The following is a 22,408-nucleotide window of genomic DNA, read 5'->3' as shown; positions in this document are numbered from 1 at the left end:
AATGACAAGTGCGGAAGATTAGTAATAACAACAGTGAGGGAGATGGGAACCAAGTATGAGGATAACCAGCTCCCAAGGCAAAGAAAAGCTTTCTACAGGCCGGCATTCCGAGAGCAATACCGATTCTCTGATCGTTACTTCTTTGTAGCACTGCTACAGCTCTGCCACTGAGCTATACTCCCAGCCCCTCGTGGTTTAAAATATGGCATCTACTCTTGTTTTACACTGTAACAGGTAATTACTTCTGTGAAGGCAGCTAGCCTCATATAGCTTCCATCACACGTAAGCAGTGTTAACCCCAACTCAAACACGTCCTGTGGCCCTTTCCCTTGATCTTCATGCCACTCCACCCTCTCCTCTCCAGACCACAGCACTTTACTTTCCTCTTCACCACAGTAGTGTCCCAGTCAGTCTCTTCTTCATTCACTGGACAGAAGACAGAATGGGAGGGATAGGCCTAGTAATATTCTAAAATCTTTTTTAGAATGTCTGCCATTCCAGAGTCTTTCTCCCATGCCATTTATCATAAAACACAAACCTGAAAAATGTATCCTGCTTTTATACTTTAATGTTGTTTTCTTAAGTTGGAGGGGGAAACTTGTTACTTACCTTTGTAGATCCCCTACATTAGCTAGATGGTCAATAGATAAAACAGATAAAATCTCTAAAATATTGATTTTTTTTTCATGGGGCTGGTTAGGAAATTTTCAGAGATAAATGTAGACCTTGTCGCGATGCCAAAGTTTAGTGATCTGAAAGGGAAGTAGGAAGTAAAGTGTAAGTGTTTTGCAGTTCTGTCTACAGTCTAGCACAATGCTAGGACTACACTGAAGGATTACAAACTTCAGATTCTACTCTACTTTTATAAAGTCCCACCATCAATTTTATTCATTTCAGAGTAACAAGACAAAAACCACCAAGAGACGTGTGCCTAACACATAAATAATATATTGCCGTCACATGCTAAGTAACTGCTAACCCTCTGGTGGAAAGGACAGCCTGGCATGCATTGAGTCTGACGTGTGTATCTGCACAATTTAATCAGATCAAAGGCAGCTGAGTTTCTCACAATTTCAAGTCAGTTTTCCACAAAAAATGTGGCCTGATAAAACACATTCAGAGTCTGGTTCTGGCTGTATGTAACAGCTAGTGTTTGTTTTGCCATTAATACATTACTGATCAGCCTGTGAAGGCTCTGGCCTAACCACCCTGAGGAGTGGACATCATCGCTGTCACTTCATTTGAACTTGGGAAACTTGGCACTCAGGCTAGCTAACTTACCAAAGTCATGGAGTGAGCAGAGGCAGCCCTAACACAGCGAGTAACTTGGTGCCGTATTTGGTTTTTATATTTTTATATAAATTCATTTCAACCTGAGTTAAATTCCTTGTATATATTTTATTTGCAAATTTCCTACTATAACACCTACTTATGAATTCTCTTACACGTGATGTAGTAGGTTAATTCTAAAATTGAATATATAATTTGATTATATCAACTTAAGATTTTTATCTAACTCACAATTACACATCTGAATTTTTTAAAAATCCATCTGGAAATTTTTTCCAGTAAGTAACTGAAAAGAAAAATAATCAGTATCCAGAATGACTACCTTTCAGGACCAAGTAACGGTTGTGATGCAACAAACGGTTCAGTAGTAAAGCACAAACTGCTACGTGTATACGGACAGCATTTGAAATGCCGCTTATAAAGATTTCTATGGAGCAAAGCACATTTCCTTGGTACTTTTTCATCACGGGGGGCAGTAACTAGGTGCCATTCTGGCTTATTCTGAAGATGTTTTATTTTACATAAAGCTACCATGAAAGGATAAAAGTAAAATAGAAAAGGATAAAAGTGAAATAGAAAAGTTTAATATATTAGTGTTTTTATCATTAAATGCCAGATACATTTGCTACTTCTGCTAATTAGAACTGACACATCAACTTCAAACATTTAGAGAGAGTCTACCAGGTCATCGTCAGTCCATTCTTCCTAAAACAAAAAAAAAATGTGGTTAGGATAACACACTGAAGCATAGCCACTATAATTTACTGCTCTGTCCCTTTTGGGAAAACGTTGTCCCTTTACTCATGCTGATGACAGAACTAAAACCAGAAAACGAGTGCACTGATTTTTCACTCTTACTGTCATGGTCTCACTAGACTCCTCCAACAAGCACTGGATTATGGCTGTGACGTGCCTCTGATTATCATTTTACCTGGGTACAATTTTAAAGAAAGGGGGCAAGGGAAGAATCTTTGGAAAATAAGCAAAAATTAAGTATGTGTATCTATCCTTGCTTGCTGTGCTCTATGAATAAAGGAAGGATTCTTCATCAAGTAACTATTACATTGCTTCAGAACAGGCTAAAACAGAAGCAAGGAAAATTCCTTTAATGCATATGCAAAACTAAGAGTAAAAAACCCAAACTCTGTCACGCTCTGGAATAATAAATCTAGAATGTGTTAACAAAAATGATGTTAACTTCACCTTTGGCATTAACATACCTCTTCATGTTTGGATTTCTTTGCTACATAATCATCATCTTCATAGCCTTTCCTCTTCTTTCTGGAATTAAGCAACTATCAATAAGCAGCCTGGTACTGGCAACAGAAACTATAAAATATCTAGGAATAAAATAGCCTGTGAAATACTATATATACGCTGAAGAACAGGGCTTGGAAAGAGATGAAGAGTTATGGCTATGAAGACAGTATTTGTTAAATCAGTGTTGAAATTCAATGCAATTCCAATTAAAATCCCAGTAAGATTTTTCTTGGAACTTGTTAAGCCAAACTGACCCAGGAAAAGAATATGAAAAACTAGCAAAGAGAATCTGCAAAAGAACAATGCTGAAGGTCCTCGTCAGTTATGAAAGCACATTATAAAAGCTATGGTAATTAAGTGCATAGTATTAATTATATACCAATCTTTAAAATGACTAAGAATTTAGTGTGTGATTAAAAAAAAAGTAATTCAAATAACTGAAAAAACATTCAAAAAGCAGGCTGAAACAAAATTAGTATCTGAAGAAAAAATTACCTCATCACAAACAATCAAGTTTAAACTTAAAAGCTAAATAAAAACATTTAAAAGAAAATTTTTATATGTAAAAACTGAAAAGAGGGCTATGTCACATATACCAAGATGTATAGGGCCGGGGATTTAGCTCAGTGGTTCCACCACCTGCCTTGCAAGCGTGAGGTCCCAAGTTCGATCCCCGGTACCAAAAATACAAAACAAAAACAAAGATGAGTGTATAGAATTTATAAAGAACAAGAAAATAATGCTACAAAATTGTGCAAACATCATAAATAACCAGTACAGAAAAAATATAAATGACCTATGATCAATGGCTCACAGTGATCAGAGAAATACAAATTACAATATCAATGTGACAGCATTTTTCACCCAGACTGGCAGAGGTTAAAGGCTGGTAACGATAAGTGTTGTACCATATTTGACGACAGCAATACAAAGAAACACCAGCAGTATTTATTATACATAACATACACACACACACACACACACACACAGAAGACTGCAGAGGTGAACACCAAATAAGTTACTTCTGAGGTTGTGACTTAGATTTGGGATTGTTCAAAGGGAATTTTGGTTTTACCCATATTAACTGACTTACTGACAATACAGTTCTTGTGTAATGAAAAATAAAGGTAGAAGAATTTTAACGATCGAGGAAAAGAAGTACTTTGTCTTAAAAGTATTGCTATGCACAGTGTGGTCCATAAATTCTTTCCAGTTTGTAGTGAGTAGTCTAAAAATTGTGTATTTAGAAATTTTTATAGCAATCTGACAATTTTTGACTCTTCCATCTAATAAAACCTAAACTTAGTTTTGTATGTCTTATTTCATTGTTTAGTAAATTTATTATTTTACAGTGTCTGTAATGAGTTTTTTTTTAAGTCTTTCACAGTTTGAAAAGCACTGAAATCCACACATTTATAGGATTTGCTTGGCACAGTAAGAAGCAAATGGTAATTCAGAGTAAATCAAACTCTGAGTGAGGCATGCTTTGTAATCCTGCAACTGTGGGAAGCTGAGGCAGGAGGATTGAAGGTCACAGCCTGGGCAATATGAGACCGTCTCAAAATACAAAAAGAATGGGGATGCAGCTCTGTGCAAAGGCCCAGGCCTCAACCCCAGTAACTCCAAAACAAACAACAACAAACAATAAACTGGCAATTAAAAACTTTTGGTTATGGTCCATTTACTTACCTAGATGGAAGAGTAGGATCATAGCTGTTCAGTGTTCTGACCCAGGGCTGATAAACTTCAAAGGGCTAAAGTAAGTATTTTAGGACTTGCAGGCCACAATTGTTTGTCACACTCAACTTTTCTGCCATAGCATGAAAAGAGCTACAGTAATACATCATCTAAAGTGTACACTGTGTTCCAGTAAAACTTTCAAAAGAACTGGGGTCAGATTTAGCCTGTGAACCATAATTGGCCAATGCCTGGCTTAAGCTCTCTCAAAACTCAGTATGAGAACACAAGTGTTCCAATACTCTGATTCATTAGAGTCAACAATTCTTCTCTACAACCTTCTAATAGTCCTCTTACTACTAAAACACAGGAATGAAATCTGAATTTCAAGTTCTATGCCATCCTTTGAAGTTACAGCCATGATTATAACAAAAGTCCTATATTTTGCACAGTTGATACATCCCAGGATTCCTCTACTACTCTGAGTCATGTGCCTGTCCTAAACACCTTGAAAGCCTTTCTGGCTTTTGATTCATATCTACCAGCATACGTTCACCAGTTACACAGATCAAAATACCTCTACTGCATCTTACCTACACGTTACCATGGCGAACTCCACTAAATGTTAACAAACTTTCAAATCAGAACACAGTCCATAGAAAGTACTTTGGTGAATATTCCCATCAGCTCCCCAAATTCCTAACTGCCTCAACTCCTAAAATGTTATGGATTTTTATGCAAAGCACCAAGTGCACATTTTATGGTAAATTCCACACTGGCCTACAAATTAAAGAGACATGTGCCTATGGCTGCAAAAAGAGATCTACAGCACATTTCTTTATAGGTTCTATCTTCAATATTAAAGTTTTTCATTGAAGGAAAATAGGCCACATTCTCCTACACTAGCTGAGAGTATACTTGTTCCTGTGAAGAGACCAAAGATTGAAAGGACAGGCAGAAGTTCACAGATCCTCTAGGAAGACTCTGACCCCTGATATCTCTTGAGAAGGAACTGAAAGGACAAGATCTGGAAGCCAAAGGACACACTGGTGAAGATCAGAACTAAACAATGACTGAACTACTTACTGCAGTGTGTAATCTCATTAGAAGAGTACAATCAATTAAAAAAAAATATGGCTCACGAGGTATCAGTTTTCCCCAGATGAACTAACTTTTACCAGTGAAATGATTTAGTACTGTAAAGGCCAGGCGGACTGGGTGACAGACTGTTCTTGAATAACTGTCCCAGCTACTTACGTAATTACATTCAGTGCAAGCTCAGCAGAGTGACACCGCTCCAGCTTCTGTTTCAGAACAGCAACTTCCTCAGGTCTGGGCGGCTCATACTTTTTTACTAAGTTTTTCATGCCTGTGTGGAGATGCAAAGGGTTTACACTGAATAATAAAATCCTGTTCTCACAGTAAAGGGAGTCAAATAATAATCTCTGATCTTGCTACAGAACACAAAACATACTCTTGAGATGACATCTTGTTCTTAGCAGAGTCTGTTATTCTGGATTTAAATCCAAGAAGCAACATACACTTACACTGAAGGAAACTATGGTTATCTACCGTCTATACCAAATCGCATAGCATGAAGACAAGCATGATGTATAATCTAGTCAGCATGTTTTTGCAAACACTGACATGTTCACACTTTTTAATTTTTTCATTCATTACTTTTACTGGTATATTTTAGGTATACAATATGCCGGCATTCCATTTGGGAATTTGTACCTTAGATGATATATCTTGGTTCTTACTTTTTCCCCATTCCCCTGCCCTCCCTTCAACCCCTCCACCCCTCCCTATTGAGGCGATACTCTTAAGTGAAATCAATAGGACACACATGTATAAATACCAAATAGTTTCTCTGGTGTGAGAAACTGCAAGTGTAAATAAGGATCAAAAGGTATAATAGGTAGTGTGAAATAGGAAGAAAAGGGGCAAAGGAGAAGGGGAAGTGGAAGCGGTAGGGGAAAGGAAAGAAGGGAATGGAATTAATATGGGAAAAGGAAAAAGTGGAAATAAAGTCTATGTTCCCACTTTTTGCTCAATCTTAAAGATGATTTTCTTCTTTCTGGTACTCGGGACTGAATCCAGTGCCTTCAGTCTGAGCTTAGCCTCAGCCCTTCTCAGCCCCTGCAGAGTCTGACACAGTCTCGCCAAGGTGCCCAGCCTGGCTCTGAATCTGCAACCCTCTCGCCTCAGCCTCCTAGTCACTAGGGCCACAGGTGTGTGCCACCCACTGACAATTCTTTTTTAAATCCCTGTGTGATTCAGTGAACATACTTTATTCTCCACTAACCACATGCATAACATTCTACCCTATAGATTGTGGGCCCAGAGCGTACTTTTTTATACAATAGAAACTGCTATGTTCTGTATAAATGTGATAAAAAGGAGTGTTTCGCATGGTAAAAGCATGTCAGCGATTCTTTGGTTTAACAAAATATAGATCATATACATTTTAAAAGTAAGTTACTATATCAGTAACTCTGTAATTATAAAAAAAATCTTTAAGCTGATTTTGTCATTCAACTACCATAAACCAAAGATTGTAAGTTTCAAGATTTTTAAGGGAATGATGAAAAGTCTAGGACTCATTAGCAGCCATGTGCTGGGTAACTACATTAATGACATTTCATAATACAAATAAAGCAATGTTTTCAACTGAATTAATTCTTGAAACTTAACATCCTTATGATAATATCTGTGTTCCCCCAAAAAGATGGGTATCTTAATATCGTCAAACCTCTGAATCTTTTATCAAGAGCTATTATTTCATATTAAAAACAAATGGAGAAATAAACGTACTGAGAAATCAGTAATAAAACTGTAAGCTTTAAGTGAGAACAGTGAATTATCTTTCAGTCTTCTCTTACCTACCAAATTCTGGGATCCTAGTATCTATGGCCGAACTACAATTAGCCCTGACAGTGAGCCCTCTAGTGGTGACAGTGAAGCCCTACAGTTCATGCCTAACTGATGCCATCCTTCTCAGAGAGGAAGGAAGCCCCCAGGATCGCCTGGGGCAGAGAATCAAGAAATGAAAACTATGTGCTCTGAAACATCCTAACTTCTTAAAAATAAAATTACACCCACTAACTTTTATCCAAAATCAAGCTCTGTGATCTTTCACTGGTTTATCTAATAACTGATTAAATTACAAGAAAAATAATAACAAAAGGTTTGGGAACAAACACAACTGACTCAATTTTAGTAGCCCAGCAGCCATAAGCATGCAGTGCAGTGCGCCACAGGTAACAGTTACCAATGGCGACACGAATCCCACTCAGTCTTTAAGACAGTCTCTCAACACTGGCACGATGGTGTTTTAAGCTGGAGAATTCTTTGCTGTAAAGGGTTTTATTTACACTATTTGTTTCCTGAGGCTGCTATTATCACAGACTTGGTATTTTAAAACAACCAAAATCCATTCTCTCCGCTTTGCACCCCAGGAGTCCAAAATCAGTTTCACGGGGCCAAACTCACGGTGCTGGCACGCCACACCGCACGCAGAACCCATCCGTTAGCTCTTCTGGCTTCCGGGGGCCGCCCGCACCCTCTGGCTCAGGCCACATCATGCTAACTTTCACAGGCCGGTGCCTTCAGATCTCGCTGCTGTCCTAGCATCGCCTTCACTGGCTGTCAAATTTCCCTCTACCTCTCTCAGAGGGACGCTGGCGGCTACACTTAGTTCTCACCCTGGGAATGCAGGGTGATGTCAACATCTCAAAATGCGCGTCTGCAGGAACTGCCCACCCTCATTTTTGTTTCTGCAATTTAAAGTAATATTCCGAGGCTCCAGGGAAAAGGACAGAGCTCTCTTTCAAGAAGCCACTCTTCAGCCTCGCAGGGCTGTCCTCTGCACCGTGCGATGTGCAGCAGCATTCGTCTCTCTGCCTACTAAGCGCTGGCAGCAACTCCCAGCCCCTGAACTGTGACGGCAGAAGATGTCTCTGAACCGCACAATCACCCGATTGGGACCAGGGCTTTTGTATTACCAACTAATGCGACAGCAACGACATCTATTAATTACTTAAAACTGACTTATCTCCAAAACAGACATTCCAAATTCAAACATTATTTCTAAGTCGGGCCCCTCAGGTGTACTTCCATATCTGTCATATATTTAGGTAGACTTTAAAAGGATTTTGGTGTAACTCACTGAACTCTCAAATCTGATCTATGTGTAAAGACTACTTCCCTCCATGTGCTTTTTTTGTTCTCTATCAATTTATCTTTAATGCTTTTATGAAGTACAGATAGTCCTCATTTAATGGCCCACCTGTTTACTGTTCGGACTTAAAACCCAGTGTTTGGACTTATGGTATTTTTTGCGTGCAGTTCTGTACATCTTGTTAAGAGGGCTTCCATGCCCTTTCCTTTTTGCACAGCACACTCTGTCATAGAGTACTGTGACTTTTGCTGAATGTACCATACTGTACAGTACAGTACTGTAGTTTAACGTTGCTATACGTTACAGAACTGCATGTACAAGTTACGCAAATAAAAGCAAAGCCATCAAGCTGGAGTTTTCTTTGACCATTTCTTTGTTCTGAATATTGTAATGAACGTAGACACTATATTCCTCATTCAGCGGCCAATCCACTTAACAACTTACTTGCCAGAATGGAAACCACTCATAAATGAGGAATGTCTAATAATAAGTCTTCAAAAAAACTTAGGTTATTTCAAGTTAAATATCAAGACACCGGTTAGAAAACAGCTTGATAAAGTCTTCTGTTTTACTTACTGTTCATTGTATCCAGTAACTGTGACAAGCAACTTCTGGTTTCGCGCAGCATTAGACTCTCTGATAAATAACTGATAGAGAAAGGAAAAAACCTATTGAAAACACACAGCAATGAGAAACAAGACATTATAAATTGTTTGCCTCAATATTTATTTCATCAAGGAGAATTTGACATTTATTAAGACAGTATTACATATTTTAAACTCTTGTAAAAGTATAACCTACAAGTACTACAGCCTTAAAGATTTACAACTTATTTTAGCTACAAGTCACAACCTATACTTGCCCAAAACCATAGAGCCTGAAAGGAGCAGAGCCAGAATTTGTCACTAGTAAGGATTCTCTCTCCCCTTGACATCAAGGTCATGTTAGCTACTGCTGCACTTGGAGAGTGGGTTAAACCAACAAGAATACCACCTTAGGCTTTATAAATCAATTACCTCTTATCTGAGTCAAGTCCAAAGCAAAGGCATTCTTTTTCCATCAATGGGATATAAAGCCCAATTACCAGGGTTTTTTTTTTCTAAACTAGTAATAATAGTGTAAAAATAAAATTTCTATCTTTAAGTTTTTAGCTAAGGTTTTAAGTACCCAAACTTGATCAATAGTTGATAAAGACCAGAGTGAACAGATTCTCAAAGCATAGGAAATCTTTCAAACACAAATACAAAAAAATATTGAGTTTCCTCTTGGGTAAAATAAAGTTACCAAAATGGAAACCAATCTTTCAAGAACTGTTGTTGAATGTACCTTTTAAATTATCCAGGTTAAACCTGATTATAAGATTTCAATAATTAAGTCTGATATAAAATCTTCAATGGCTATTGTGGGAATTAATTTTGAAAATGGCATCAATAACTTGATAACCCATTTCCGCTTGTAATTAAAAATAACTATATTAGTTTTTCTCCTTTCCCTTTTCTCCCTAAAACTCTTCACACTTTTGTCACCTTTCTTTTTAGTCTTCCTTTCTTTTCAATTTCTTAAGTGTTCATTTGCTTCTAAGAGTTGGGCGGCCAATTCTTTACCTCTGAAAATTCTTATCTCAGCCTCAATTCTAAATTATTTTTTTCAATTTTGAAATTTTAAAAAATTCACAGGCAAGTGAGAATGCCTGAAGAGTCAAACTAGCAGCTAAGAAATAGCTGTATAGCCACACCACAGAGAACCCAGAAAATCTTATGAGTAATAATTTGAAGTACTGTTCAAAATATGACAACAGGGCCTCCCCTTTCAGAAACCAACAATAAATGTAAACTCAACTTTTATGTATCTCAAAAAATAGTTTGCCTATAAATCAGTTTTAAGGTAATGACTGGAGAGCGTTTTCCTAAAAGGGAAAAAATGCTCCATCGACTAGTGCCTGGAAATGATTCAAAAGCCAGCATAATCTGCCATGAGCCGAGGCACCGCAGTTTCAATTCTGCCTGACCAGAATTAGAACTAACTAAACTCGTAAGATGAAGTAAACCCTGATCTGGGCCTTATGATGCTTCACTGTACTCTACTTAACTAAAATCTCACTGGAGAAGTTGCAATATACAATGCAGAAATGCTTCAACAGATTAATGAAATGGTTATATGAAGTGTGGAAAACAGAGCTTTTTCCCTCGTATACAACAGAAGCTCTGTACCCAAATTCCACAGATATCAAATATTTATGTGGCTATCTTTTCTAAGTAAGGCAGGGATTTATATCTTGTTCATTCCTATAAGCCTAAAACAGCATTAGTGCAAAGCAGTACATAGAAGGCATTAGCTAAACAGAGAAGTCACTTTTCTGTATTTCTCTGTCGTTCATGAGCTGTGCTGTGGAGAAGATACATACCACAAATAAAACAAAACACAGTCCTTTGTCTCGGGTACACATGTGCCTTGAAATTTGTAATTGTTCACATCTCAGAAACACAGCCCGGTATCTCCAGTATGATAAATACAGGCAGTATCCTGCAATTAGGAACATTAATACTCCTGCAAGGAAACTAGTACCTCTACTCAATGGGCTAAAACTAAATCAATCTGTTCATATTTGCTGCCACCTCATCAATGGATTTTGAAATTACAAAAGGTCATAGAGCAATTAAACGTAAAAAGTAAAAATCCAGTCTAGTCTGGCAAGGAACTTGAGTACCGCAAAAATGTCTGCTTTATCATTGTCTCACCTCCCCAAACATTATATCCACTGTTATACTCATCTATGGGCATATTAAAAGGGTACATTTAATGAATCTGTAAAGTTTAATCAATCTGTGCACGAGACACTGTTCTAAGAAACAATGGGTTTAACCTGTGTGAAGAGCCTGGGTCTCAGTGTGGTTTACATGCTAGCCATCACTATTTACGGCCCAGTTTCAACTGGCTTGGGGCAGCCCCTTCAGCAGTAACCTCACCACAGATCTTCACTGAACTCCACAGGCCATGCATGCCCAGGGCAGAGGAGTAGCAATAAAGCAGGGCAAACATGTATGTTGTATTCATGTTGCTTAGCAGCTGAAAAACAAATCTGCAACATACTCATAGCTACAGTCTTCCCGGGATCACCTGTTTTACTCTACTTTAGTCATAAATGTACTCCCTTAGCTCAACAACTCTGCTTATAAGATTTTCTTAAAACCCGATTTCACTTCTTTCATCACCAACGTTCCCAGCCACAAGGGATATGTATAGGATTATATTCACAAACGAACCTTACTTAAAAACTCAGACTCCATTAAGAAATAAAGTGAGTGACTGAATCTGAACTAAGGTGAAATACAAATTAATACCTTTCCATAGTAATTCCAGCCCTGGAGGCGCTAAATAAAATGGCAGTCAGGGCAATTTGGGAAGGTGTATATAAAAGATAAGCATCCGTCAACGCAATTCTATTAAGAAAGTCATCTGCTGTTTTCCTCAAAATCTCTGGATTCTCCAGCATGGGATAGCGGGTCTAGAAAAAAAGTTACCAGATGTTACCATCTCTGAGAGTTTAGTGGAATAGTAACAGTTCAAAAGTATTTATATTACCCAGAAAGTGCTTAATACAGAATGCTTTATAAAACTAATTCCTTTCCTATACCCAACAAAACATACCTTGTAATCTTCTTAGTGAAAGATTGTTTTGTATGTACAATTAGAATGCAGCAAAATTACCATCACTGAATTCTGATTCTTTAATCTTGTCTTCTCTGATGTTAATTACTCTTTAATTCAGCAGCTTTCAAAATTTTTTGAACACAAAAAAAATATGCTTTTTTGAACAGTAAAAAACATACGCTTTAAGCTGACATCTGCAGTTCCCAGCACAGCAGTACCTGACAGTATTCGAAATGAATGTTAACCCTTCTCTTTGTCTTTTCCACCTGAGAAGTCAGGCAGGGAGGCTCTGAAGACTCCCCTGGATCTGAAGGAGACCAAAGAAATCCTCCCAGAAAGACCTCCCTGGCAACCCAGATGGTTCAGAATGAAGGCGACTTTTAGGGACCATGGCACCCCCCATTTTGATACGAAATTCATTCTAACGTTTACTTTAGGGAAGAAGTAAACGGAAACAAACTTTGAACCTACCAGACTTCCCCAAATAACTGAATTTTCAAAACATGCCCAAGACTATGGAAGATCATCTATTTCCTGACAATTTTTCAGGTCTTTTAAAAAATCTTGTCTACGCTTAGAACAAACACCTCAGTCAACTATGTAGTCACACTCAGGCTTGGCACTATCCCAAGATGCCTGACCTTTGCCATGACAAACCCGGTCCCTTTGTCGGACCGCCCGCCCTTGCTCGGTCCATCTGCTCGGGTGCTCACAGCTGCTCTCCACCCTCGGAGCCTTTGGTCACGTGGCCCGAAGCGCTGCCTCGCACCAGGGCCCTCCGGCCTCATTTCCCTCCTGAATTCACCATCTGCTCCCACGGACTGCCAACACATCTGGCTAAAGTCCAACAGTATCCGAGTCCAGCCCACCTTCTACTTTGCAATGGTACCAATGATTTCTGAGTACTTCCAGAGATTCGGTAACATTATTATCAATTCCTATTCACTGACCTCAGTCTGTTTCTTAACGCTGCCTAGCAAAGATGAGATTTTCAAGGAAAATCTGTTCTCCTCTTTTTCACTATGACAAACACTGTCCACCTGTCTGTGTCTTTGCTGATTGTCAGAAAATTACAATGGAGCTGAAAAATTCCTATCATTTAATGAGGTTCTAGCCATAGCCAAGTCCTAGTACAAAGCACTGCCCATGTACTCCCCCGGTGATGCTGGTGCTCAAACCTATGGACTACCAGCTTGTATACAAGAACAGTGCATGTAATTATGTACAGGAAAAATACTTGACAATGACAACATACAACTGTGCTAGTGGTTTCTAGTTTTATTATACTTTATCATTAGAGTACATTCCTGCTTATAAAGAAAAAAGTCAGTGGTAAAAGAGCCTGGGGCAGCTCCTTCAGGAGGTATTCAAGAGGCCTTTTTGTTAGAGATGACGGTCACATGCGTGTTACTGCCCCCGAGGACCTCACGGTGGGACAAGATGTGGAGGTGGACAGAAAATGTAACTGATGATCTCGCCCATTCTGTGTCTAATTTTTAACAAGAGAATTTTTAAAAGTTAAATTTGAGCTAGATGTGGTGCCACACACCTATTATCCCAGCACTCCGGAGGCCAAGGCGAGAGGATCCCAAGTTTGAGGCCAGCCTGGGAAACTTGGTGCTAAGAGAAATCTTGCCTGAAAATTACAAAAGGGCTGAGGATCTAGCTCACTGAAAAGGCCCTGGGTTCGATCCACAGGAACACAGTAACACACATACACACACCCTACACCATATACCCTAGAACCTATAAGTGCAGTTGGCCCTATCATGTTTCAGTATACTCTGTGACAGTCACACAAGATGAAATCACCTCGAGTTTCTCAGGACATATCCAGTCATCACACACCTCATGACAATACTTCTTTTCTCACTTTCAATCCACTTTCCAACAAGCAGCCATCTGGTAGACTAATTTCAACAAAATCACAAATGACCTTTGTGGCACTCAATCCAGCAACTATTATTTGTCTATTTTTCTTCGCCTGAACTCTGAGCAGGACTAGACAGTTCTGCTCATCTCCTAAAAATATTTTACTTCACTCCTCTAACAAATCCTGTCTTTGGATTCTCCTCAGTCTTCAGACTTCTTAGTAGCTTCTTTACTTTTCCTTTACCCTTTAGAAGTTGTTCTCAGCCAATCCACTCTCAACTCTCCTGAGCGATGATTAATTCAAGTGTACACCTCGAGCCTTGCATATCTTCTGACCTCCAGATGTAAACTACCTACTGGATATCTCGCAAACAATCCTAATTCACTGTGTCCCAAACTAAATCCATCCCCCCTTCCATCATCAATAAATCACTCTCGAGCAGCACTCCCTTTATCAGTCAGCGTTCTATCATCTACCTGTATCCTCAAGCCAGAAATTCAGGATTCCTCCTCTGTCTGTACCCTACAGGTGCAATCAAGCTTGTAAAGCCCAGGAAGCATTCTCTCTGCCCGAGTCAAGCCCAGCACTGTCTTTCCACTGGGACTATTCCAATAGTGCTGCTAATCCTTCATTCATTCTAAGCCATTTTTCACAATATTCGTGACATATACAGGCGCGTAACAAATCATCTGATGCAGACTGACACAGGAGGTTGGCAACAGGACTTTTTCAAGCTGCAAACCCAATCATAACCGTCTAATAAAATCTCTGACATTGTGTCAGTCTCTTCCTTCCACTCAGGCAGCAATCTTTGGATGCACTCTTCCTCCTATATCTCTAGGTCCTGTTTAGTTCTTAACGTACCCCGAACCTGAGCCTTTTATAAGGAAAGTCTCTCTCTGGATCCTCTTTCCTTACCTTCCATTCTTACTCCGAATTTTACTTTAAATGATCTTTTCTCAGAAATGTCTGATAGTTTAACCTGCTATCTCTTTCTAAATTATTTTGTGTTCTTCCTTTGTAACATTTAGCACATTAAGTGCATAATGACTGCCCGAACTATTAGTCTGTAAGGTCCATGAAAGTTGAAAGTGCTCCTGTCTCATTTCTGCTTATATCTTCAGGCACTCTGCTTAGCATATAGAAGTCACCAAACTGCACTGCTCAACTGAAATGAATAAGCCACTTTCTTTGAATTCTCTTTGACTACTCAGGCTATACGACAACTTATATTCTTTTTGTAAATCTTTAGTTATACTTTTGATTCTTGTATTTATGGCTCGTGTTCACAAAGCCTTAGAAGTACTGGCTTTTTAACAGGCCCCCGATCCAAGATAATACATGTCAGAGTTACGAGAGTTACACTAAGTCCTTAAAAACATTCTCTAAACTCACAATGGTCTTTATTATAGTCTCTGGGCCAGGATTTGCAGATCATGACATCAGAAACTCACTACCCAACAATCTGAGTTCAAGCTCTCTCAGTGCTTCAGATGCACAGTAAAGTTTGAAAACTATAACCTTACAGGGCCAGTCAGGTTCACTAGCTGCACCGGTTTGTAACAATTTAGGATGGTTATAAGTTCCAAAGTTTTGGATTCATTTAAAGAACAATAGCAAAGAACTCACCCAGTAGTTCACTTCATATCACTATTACCTTTATATCAATGAGGAAGCCCTCAAATGGTCTGTAAGGATTGTGGACAATAAGGTGAAAATTAAGTTGTTGTATAAGGAGTAGCTCATATTCCAAAATCTGTTCCAGGGCCTTCTCCTGTCCAAGGGGACTCTCCCGAAGGTTTCCGACAAACTGAGGACTAGACACGTTGAATTCATCTACTTTGCAGGCCAGAAATGCACAAGTAAGCCTAGAGGAAAAAACAAGGAATTGTGGAAGGACATCATATACCTTGAAAAGTGTGTATTTTATTTCTACAAGTACTTTTTAAAATTGCCTCATATTCATAAATGACGACACTACATATTGCAGAAAATTTTAAAAGGTTAATTCATCTTCGTATCTTTATCTATTAGGAGACAAAAAAAACCCCGTAAAACTGGCTGAACAATCTAGTATGCCACAGTGACTGACAGTAAGTTCCCTGATGAGTGTCATACTAATTTTGTCCTTCTCAATAGGCATAGTGTTTAGCTGTGAGCAGAAACAAATTCAACTGAGATGATTCCCAGCCTACAGGCTCTGCACACTGAATGGACAGGGAAAGTCGTCACCACACGGGACTCAAAGCCCAGGCAGGTGCTCTCTAGACCTACTTTTCTCCCATGGGCACACGGTACATGCGCGTGTACTCTTCTGTTTTTAACTCTCCCATCCAGATTTCATCATAAAAAATACTTTTAATTCTTTTTTTTTTTTTTGGTACCAGGGATCAAACTCAGGACCTTGCGCTTGTGAGGCAGGCGGCAGAACCACTGAGCTAAATTCCCGGCTGACACAAAATACCTTCATTCCTCTGTTTTTTGCTTTGTTTTGGTTGTTTCCCAATTTTAGGCTGAACTACGTCAAGCTGCCATTGAGTTTGAAAAGAATACAAGTCTAATTTTCCTGTTGATTAGGAAGTCAATTCTCTTTCATATGTAACACACTGCACAAATATCCAGAGTAAAGAGGTCTTCTTTAATGAACACAATAAATTAAGACAAACATACTCACATTATTATCCGGGGGTGATATTCCATTACAGAATTATTAAGATAAAAACGCTTGAAATACATACAAGCTGTACCCTAGGGTTAAAAAAAATAGGTTATCAGGGTCTATTCGCACATGTTACATGTTCAATTCTGTGAAAAGGAACTTATTTATGAGAAGGTTTCTTTGAAAAGGTCCTTCTTACAAATACCAATACATTATTTCAAACATGTACTGAGTGTACTATGGGTCACAGAGCTGAAAAAGCACTCCTCTATGTTCTGGCCCCAATTCTACTGCTCACTGGTTCAGCATCAGAAGGGAAAATCATCTTCTTTTTTCTTTCTCTATAAAATGCATAGGTCATAACTTGTTCAGCAGACCCCCAAACTCTTTTGACTGTGGAATGAGATTTTTTAATACTTTGTAAGATATAACAACTCATGATTTAAGGCCTTTTTGAAAAATATACGACAAAAACTAAACAAATATAACTTAGGTGAATTTTGTGACAAGTGGATTGGGAGTTTAGTAACTTACAAGAGGTCAGATCCCATAAGCCAGCTAAGCGACACTGTATATCATCACTACTGTTAACTTACCACAACGGACCGTGGCATTGCTGGTTTAAACACTGAACAGAATTCCAATAATCTTTTCTCATAGTATTTACACAGAGTCAGTTCTTCATGAGGCTCAAGGAAGACTGGATCGTTTGGAAGAACCTTTAAAACAAAAATTATGACCTAAGTTCAGTGAGCTAATTGTAAAATTGTCTTCGCTATCCTAATTTTATATCCACGACAAAGCAAAACATACCACAAATAATTTTCTCTTTAATCCTTTTTTTTTTTTGGAGATAGCTAGCGTCTTGCTATGTAGACCAGGCTGGCCTTGAAATCATAATGATTCTCCTTCCTCAGCCTCCAGAATGCTGGGGTTACAAGTGTAGGCCACCACGCCCAGCCATAGTTTTCTCTTTATAGATGTGCTAAGTGTCATACAAAACAGCTTTGGGGCAATATTGAGTAAGTTAAACTACCATCCTTTTACAATTTCTCAGAATGTTACCTGGGCATTTGCTTCCCTGATGTAAGATGGAAACAGAATGTGCATATGGTCTTAGGGTTGATGTCATTATTTGTTAATTTAATAGAACACACATTTTCAAAGGTCAGAAAGCTTTCAATGTCCCTTTCTCAATCACTGTTATAAGAATCTGAGGTAAAGAACAGCAGATGTCTCAGGGAGTTTATATTCTTTTAAGGGGCTCCTTTTTTGGTGGTTTAAAGGCAGCTCCAGGAAACTAATCCGGGTGCTAAACTCAGTGATAGGAAATCAACGTAAAAGTAAATTCGCTCAGCACCACTAGGCCTGGAGGCACTGAGTACCGTACTTGCTTAAATGAAGCAAACGCAAGAAATGGAGGTAGAGCACGCAGGGAAGATCAAACCTGGCTGAGAGCTGTTGGAAGAAGGGGCTTGGCTAGCGGGCAATAATAGTTCAAACAGTCTCCAGGTTGGGAACCGGTTGGGAACAAGGGTCTCCCGTTTCCACTCACCCCCACTTCCCCGAGGCTCTCTACAGAACTCTGATCTGCCGAGGTTAACTTTCCCTTTCCAATCTTTCAAGGTTCCCCACGGTTTCGGTGTAAATTCCAGTTACTGTCCTTGCTTTTGCTTTTCAGTTCCTCGCCTGCCCTCCCCATCCGCCGCTCTCCGGGTTCAGCTTCAGTCGCAATCGACTGCGCGCATGACTCCACGCACTTGCCCTACGCCTTCTGGTTTCCGCTTTGCACCTGTGGCTCTATCTCCACGGTCCCTTCCTTCTCTTCTCCGGATCAGCTACTGACAAAAGCTACCCCACGCCATCCCTGCTCGACCAAGTGAATGGCTCCGGCCCTGCGCTACTTCCGAATCCCACAGTCTCTTCCTCCCCGTTTTTGAAAGACTTTGTGGCCCGGCGTGGCGGCGCACGCCCGTAATCCCAGCAGTTCGGAGGCTGAGGCAGGAGGATCAGCCCCAGTTCGAGGCCAGCCTGGGCTACACAGAGAGTTCAAGGCCAGCCTGAACGACACATCCAGACCCCAGCTTAGAGCAACGAAAAGGCATTCTGTCTGCCGCACGACCGCGGGGACGGCGTTTTTTTGCCCCTGTGTCCCCAGGGCCGCCCAGTGCTAGCCCGTGGACTCCGTCCGCAGGAGGCCGAAGCAAGCGAGGCTGCGTAGAGACTGAGGAGCTCCCAGCCTCCGGGGCTCGCGGCCAGGGCGGCTGGGCCCTTACCTTCCCGTTCGCCACCGCCTTGCACTTGAATTTGCGATTGGCGTCGGCCCGCAGCCGCGCCAGCTGCTCCTCGTCGGCGAAAGTCCAGTGCCGCTTCTGGCTGCTGTTGTGGTACATAGCGGAATTCGAGACCAGCCTGAAAGCCTCAACGCGAACCAAAAGTCAACCCAGCAGCACGGCAGTGGGAAGCTTCCGCGGCCAGCGCTTCAACCCGCGGAAGACCCACCCGAGCGCCGGAATGCCGGCGCGGCGCACTGACGTCACGCCCACAAACGCCGGTCCGTCCGTCCGCCCACAGGGGCGTTTCCGGGGCCCGGTAGGAGGGGTGTGCCTCCTGGGTTCCGCCCCCGCCGCTGGCTACGCAGATGGGCGGAGCCTACAGACCGGCCCTCGCCGGCGTGGGAGCCTGGGACATGGCCCCGCCCCTTCCAGACAAGATTTAAAGGAGAAGCGACAGGTGAAGACGTCCTGTCCAAAAGGTACGTGGGAGGTAGCTGGAGGTGCACACCTGCAATCCCAGCACTCTGAGAGGCTGAGGCAGGAGGATTCAAGTTTGAATCTCGCCTACTCAATTCAGCCAGACCTTGTCTCAAAAATAAATAAATAAATAAATAAATAAAGGGCTGGGGTTCTAGCTCAGGGTGAAGGCCTTGGGTTCAATACCCAACACCGAAAACAGGGGGGGAAAGTGGGGGGATGTGGTAAATTGAGGTTTGGGGTCGGCTGACAAAATCACATGAGGTTATCAGAAGTGGGAAATGGGCGTGGAAGACTGGCAGTGTTTAACTAGGGCCTCCCTGAGAAGGTGACATTTGAACAAACATTTGTAACAGCTGAGAGTAACAGGCTGCTCAATCATTGGTAGACAGAGGTCATGGGCGGAGGAAATACTTTCTTGGCAGCATTCCTGGCTCTTTTGAAGAAGAGTGTGGAGCCCCACAAGGTTGTGTTACCTGTATACCCAGGTCCACTGGTGGCTGAGACAGGAAGATCTCAAATTCCAGGCCAGCCTGGCCAGTTTAGCAAGGCCCTGTCTCAAAAACAAAACCAAACAAATAAAAATTTTGAAAGGGACGTAGCTTGGCACTCCACACATTCAGTCCCCAGTACTGCAAAATAAATACATAAATAACACTTTGGAGGCCAAGGAAGAGTTCTTGGAGCACTCATGAAAATCTGGGGGATAGATGGTTGGAAAGTAAAGCAGTGGGTGTACATTGGTAGTTTTACACTAATGTGACCTTTGCCTGTGATTTTTTCCTTTACCTCTCTGTTGATAACTGGCCAGGCCTCTCTCATTCCCATTCCAGAGCCAACGTGTGGTATTCAATGGGTTTTTTTTGTTTGTTTGTTTGTTTTGTTTTGTTTTTTGGGTACCGGGGATCGAACTTGGGACATTGCATTGAGGTAGGCGCCGGGATCACTGAGCTAAATCCCCAAACCCTTTGGTGGGTTTTCTTGAGGCTCCAATCTCCCTTGGTTGCTTGTTGAGAATCTCGCAATAAACTTTCCATGATGCTTAAGAGCCTTACTTTTATATTTTTATTATTAGCACTTTCAAAATTGCATTTGAGATTTTAAAGAATTACATCGATTCCAAAAATTGTTAGTGGTTTTGATGTTCATGCCTGTATCATGCAGCCATTTAGAAAGAAGCCTTTCTGTAGAGCAAGATTATCTGAAAATGTTCTAAATGCTTATCTATTCTAAGTGTGAACAGAAACAAATAAGATAAAGATAATAAGACCTAGAGAATTTAGATCTTTTAAACCTACACAGGTAAAAGGAGGATGACTTAATTTTGTTTTCTATGAAAATGTTAGATAAATGACTGTGTATAAAATCTTAGGGCCATGACATTTATGTGTATTGTGCGGTTCTCTTTTTTGTTTTTATGAAAGTTATTTAACAACTTCTTAGCTTTGTGTAAAGAAAAATAAAAATGGGCATTTGGAGGGGTTGGCAGAATGTGATTGCCATGGGGGTGTGAGTGAGATTGCTGAATGTCATTGTTTAGGACGCCAAATATGAAACCACTGACATAACTGGTCTAACTTTTAATAAACAGTCTATAAAAAATTAACACTGACCATCCCCTTCTTCACCACGTAGTAGGAATAGGGCTATATCTATATTAGCCATCTATACTACAGAGTTGTCACTGAGGCCCTAACATTAAGCTTGTGCACTGTGCACTGATTCTGTTGCCCATCAGTCGAGGGTTCTTTTGCTCAGTTCAGATGGGAATCATGAATTGACAAGGTGCAGCTCTGCTAGCAGCCCGGATGTCACCAGACAGCACTGGTCTCTGCCATTGCTGGCCACTGTCACTCGGAGCCAGCTTGTGGCAAACACTGTTGGGAAACTGCCGTGTGGTCTCTACTGGTGATCTTCGCTGGCCCTGGCCACTGGTCTCTGAATCTCTTCAGGGATAACTGCCCCTAGTGTTTATTGCTTTTTCTTTCAAGACAACCACTCTGTACACACTAGTGAAGATAAGCTGAGTAGATTTACAGGGCCTTCAGAGTCCACACTCTCTGAGAAATAAATCACAAGTGGTTTACAGGACCACCAAAGCCAGTCTTTATTTTAGCAGGGCCTGTACTGCACCACAGATGAATCTTACACTGCAGAGAGCCCTCTTAGACCAACCCAAGAAGTAGCCCAGGGAGTGCTGCTTATATATCAGTTGCAGGTCTGGGATGGGTCCAGGAGTTGGCCTGTGATTGGTTCAAATCCAAGACTGCTGATTGGCCCAAGTGAAGGCTGTGATTGGCCTAAGTGTGCAGGGGCCAGACTTCTAGGACAGTGCAGCTGTCCTGACGGAGATTCAGTGAGGGGGTGGAGCGATAAGAGCTATTTGATTGACAGCTGTCATGTCTCTGGGGAAAAATGGCATAGCTGAAACCAGGGAGTCTTCATGAAGGGCGGCTGTGTTCATTAGTGTAAACTGGGGTTTAGAGAGGGCGGGATGTTGATCGTGGGCCTAGATCCTTCTCACCCCGATCCCAGCCACTTGAGGGCAACTCCTTCAAAGAGGTGGCAGCAGTGGCTGAAGTGGCAGGAGCAGGGACAGGCAGCTCACTCCCAGGAGGAGAGTGCTGAGTAACCAGGGAGGACACCAGTGCGAGTGGTCCCAGTCCACGAATGGGGGTGGGGAAGGAAGCGACCAGAGCAGGAGAGGAGCAGAAGCCATTGGCCAAGCCCCACTACCTGGGCAGCGTGGGCGGATGGGAGAGCCAGGCGCTCTCCACTGCGAACTAATAGAAAAATAGAAACTGAAAGTAAATAAATTAGTTAAAATTTTTTTAAAAAAGCAGAGAGAGAAGGAGAGCAAGTAGGGTGCTGCATTAGGTATTTGGGGTGGGTGGCATTTTCCTGTTCAGTTGGTTCACCCCAGTTTGTTTCTTTGCTACTTTCACAGCAGCAGGCAGAGGAGGAACTCAGAACATGGAGCCTTTATTTACATCTACGTTTAATTCCAAATCAAAAGTAACAAGTGTTACTCTCTACTATTGTTTTCATTTATTTTAAGGAAA

The 22,408-nt window shown here is 40.9% G+C and overlaps 1 protein-coding gene across 4 annotated transcripts; it reads right to left on the bottom strand.

Annotated features, from left to right (window-relative positions):
- Nucleotides 1-1,852: 1,852 nt before the first annotated feature.
- Nucleotides 1,853-19,131, bottom strand: Ccnh (cyclin H). Of its 4 annotated transcripts, XR_015439000.1 has the most exons (10): nt 18,870-19,131; nt 17,190-17,312; nt 16,609-16,682; nt 15,592-15,802; nt 11,752-11,915; nt 8,987-9,078; nt 5,485-5,596; nt 4,240-4,294; nt 2,511-2,571; nt 1,853-1,995 (listed from the first exon to the last, which is right to left on the bottom strand). XR_015439000.1 is itself a non-coding variant. In XM_013071090.3 (9 exons), exons 1-9 carry the CDS (start codon nt 18,984-18,986, stop codon nt 1,957-1,959), a joined length of 993 nt encoding a protein of 330 aa, XP_012926544.2. In that variant the 5' UTR covers nt 18,987-19,131; the 3' UTR covers nt 1,853-1,956. The 4 variants fall into 4 exon arrangements, 2 of the variants coding, with proteins under 2 accessions (XP_012926544.2, XP_004841711.1); XR_015438999.1 differs by having other exon boundaries at nt 2,511-4,294; XM_013071090.3 differs by lacking the exon at nt 4,240-4,294.
- Nucleotides 19,132-22,408: the final 3,277 nt, after the last annotated feature.

This window comes from Heterocephalus glaber, unplaced genomic scaffold (genome assembly GCF_053883595.1).
Source record: "Heterocephalus glaber isolate CG9 unplaced genomic scaffold, H.glaber_assembly_v1.0 deba00001465, whole genome shotgun sequence".
Lineage (NCBI taxonomy): Eukaryota > Metazoa > Chordata > Mammalia > Rodentia > Bathyergidae > Heterocephalus > Heterocephalus glaber.
This window is presented reverse-complemented; position numbering and strand designations above follow the sequence as displayed.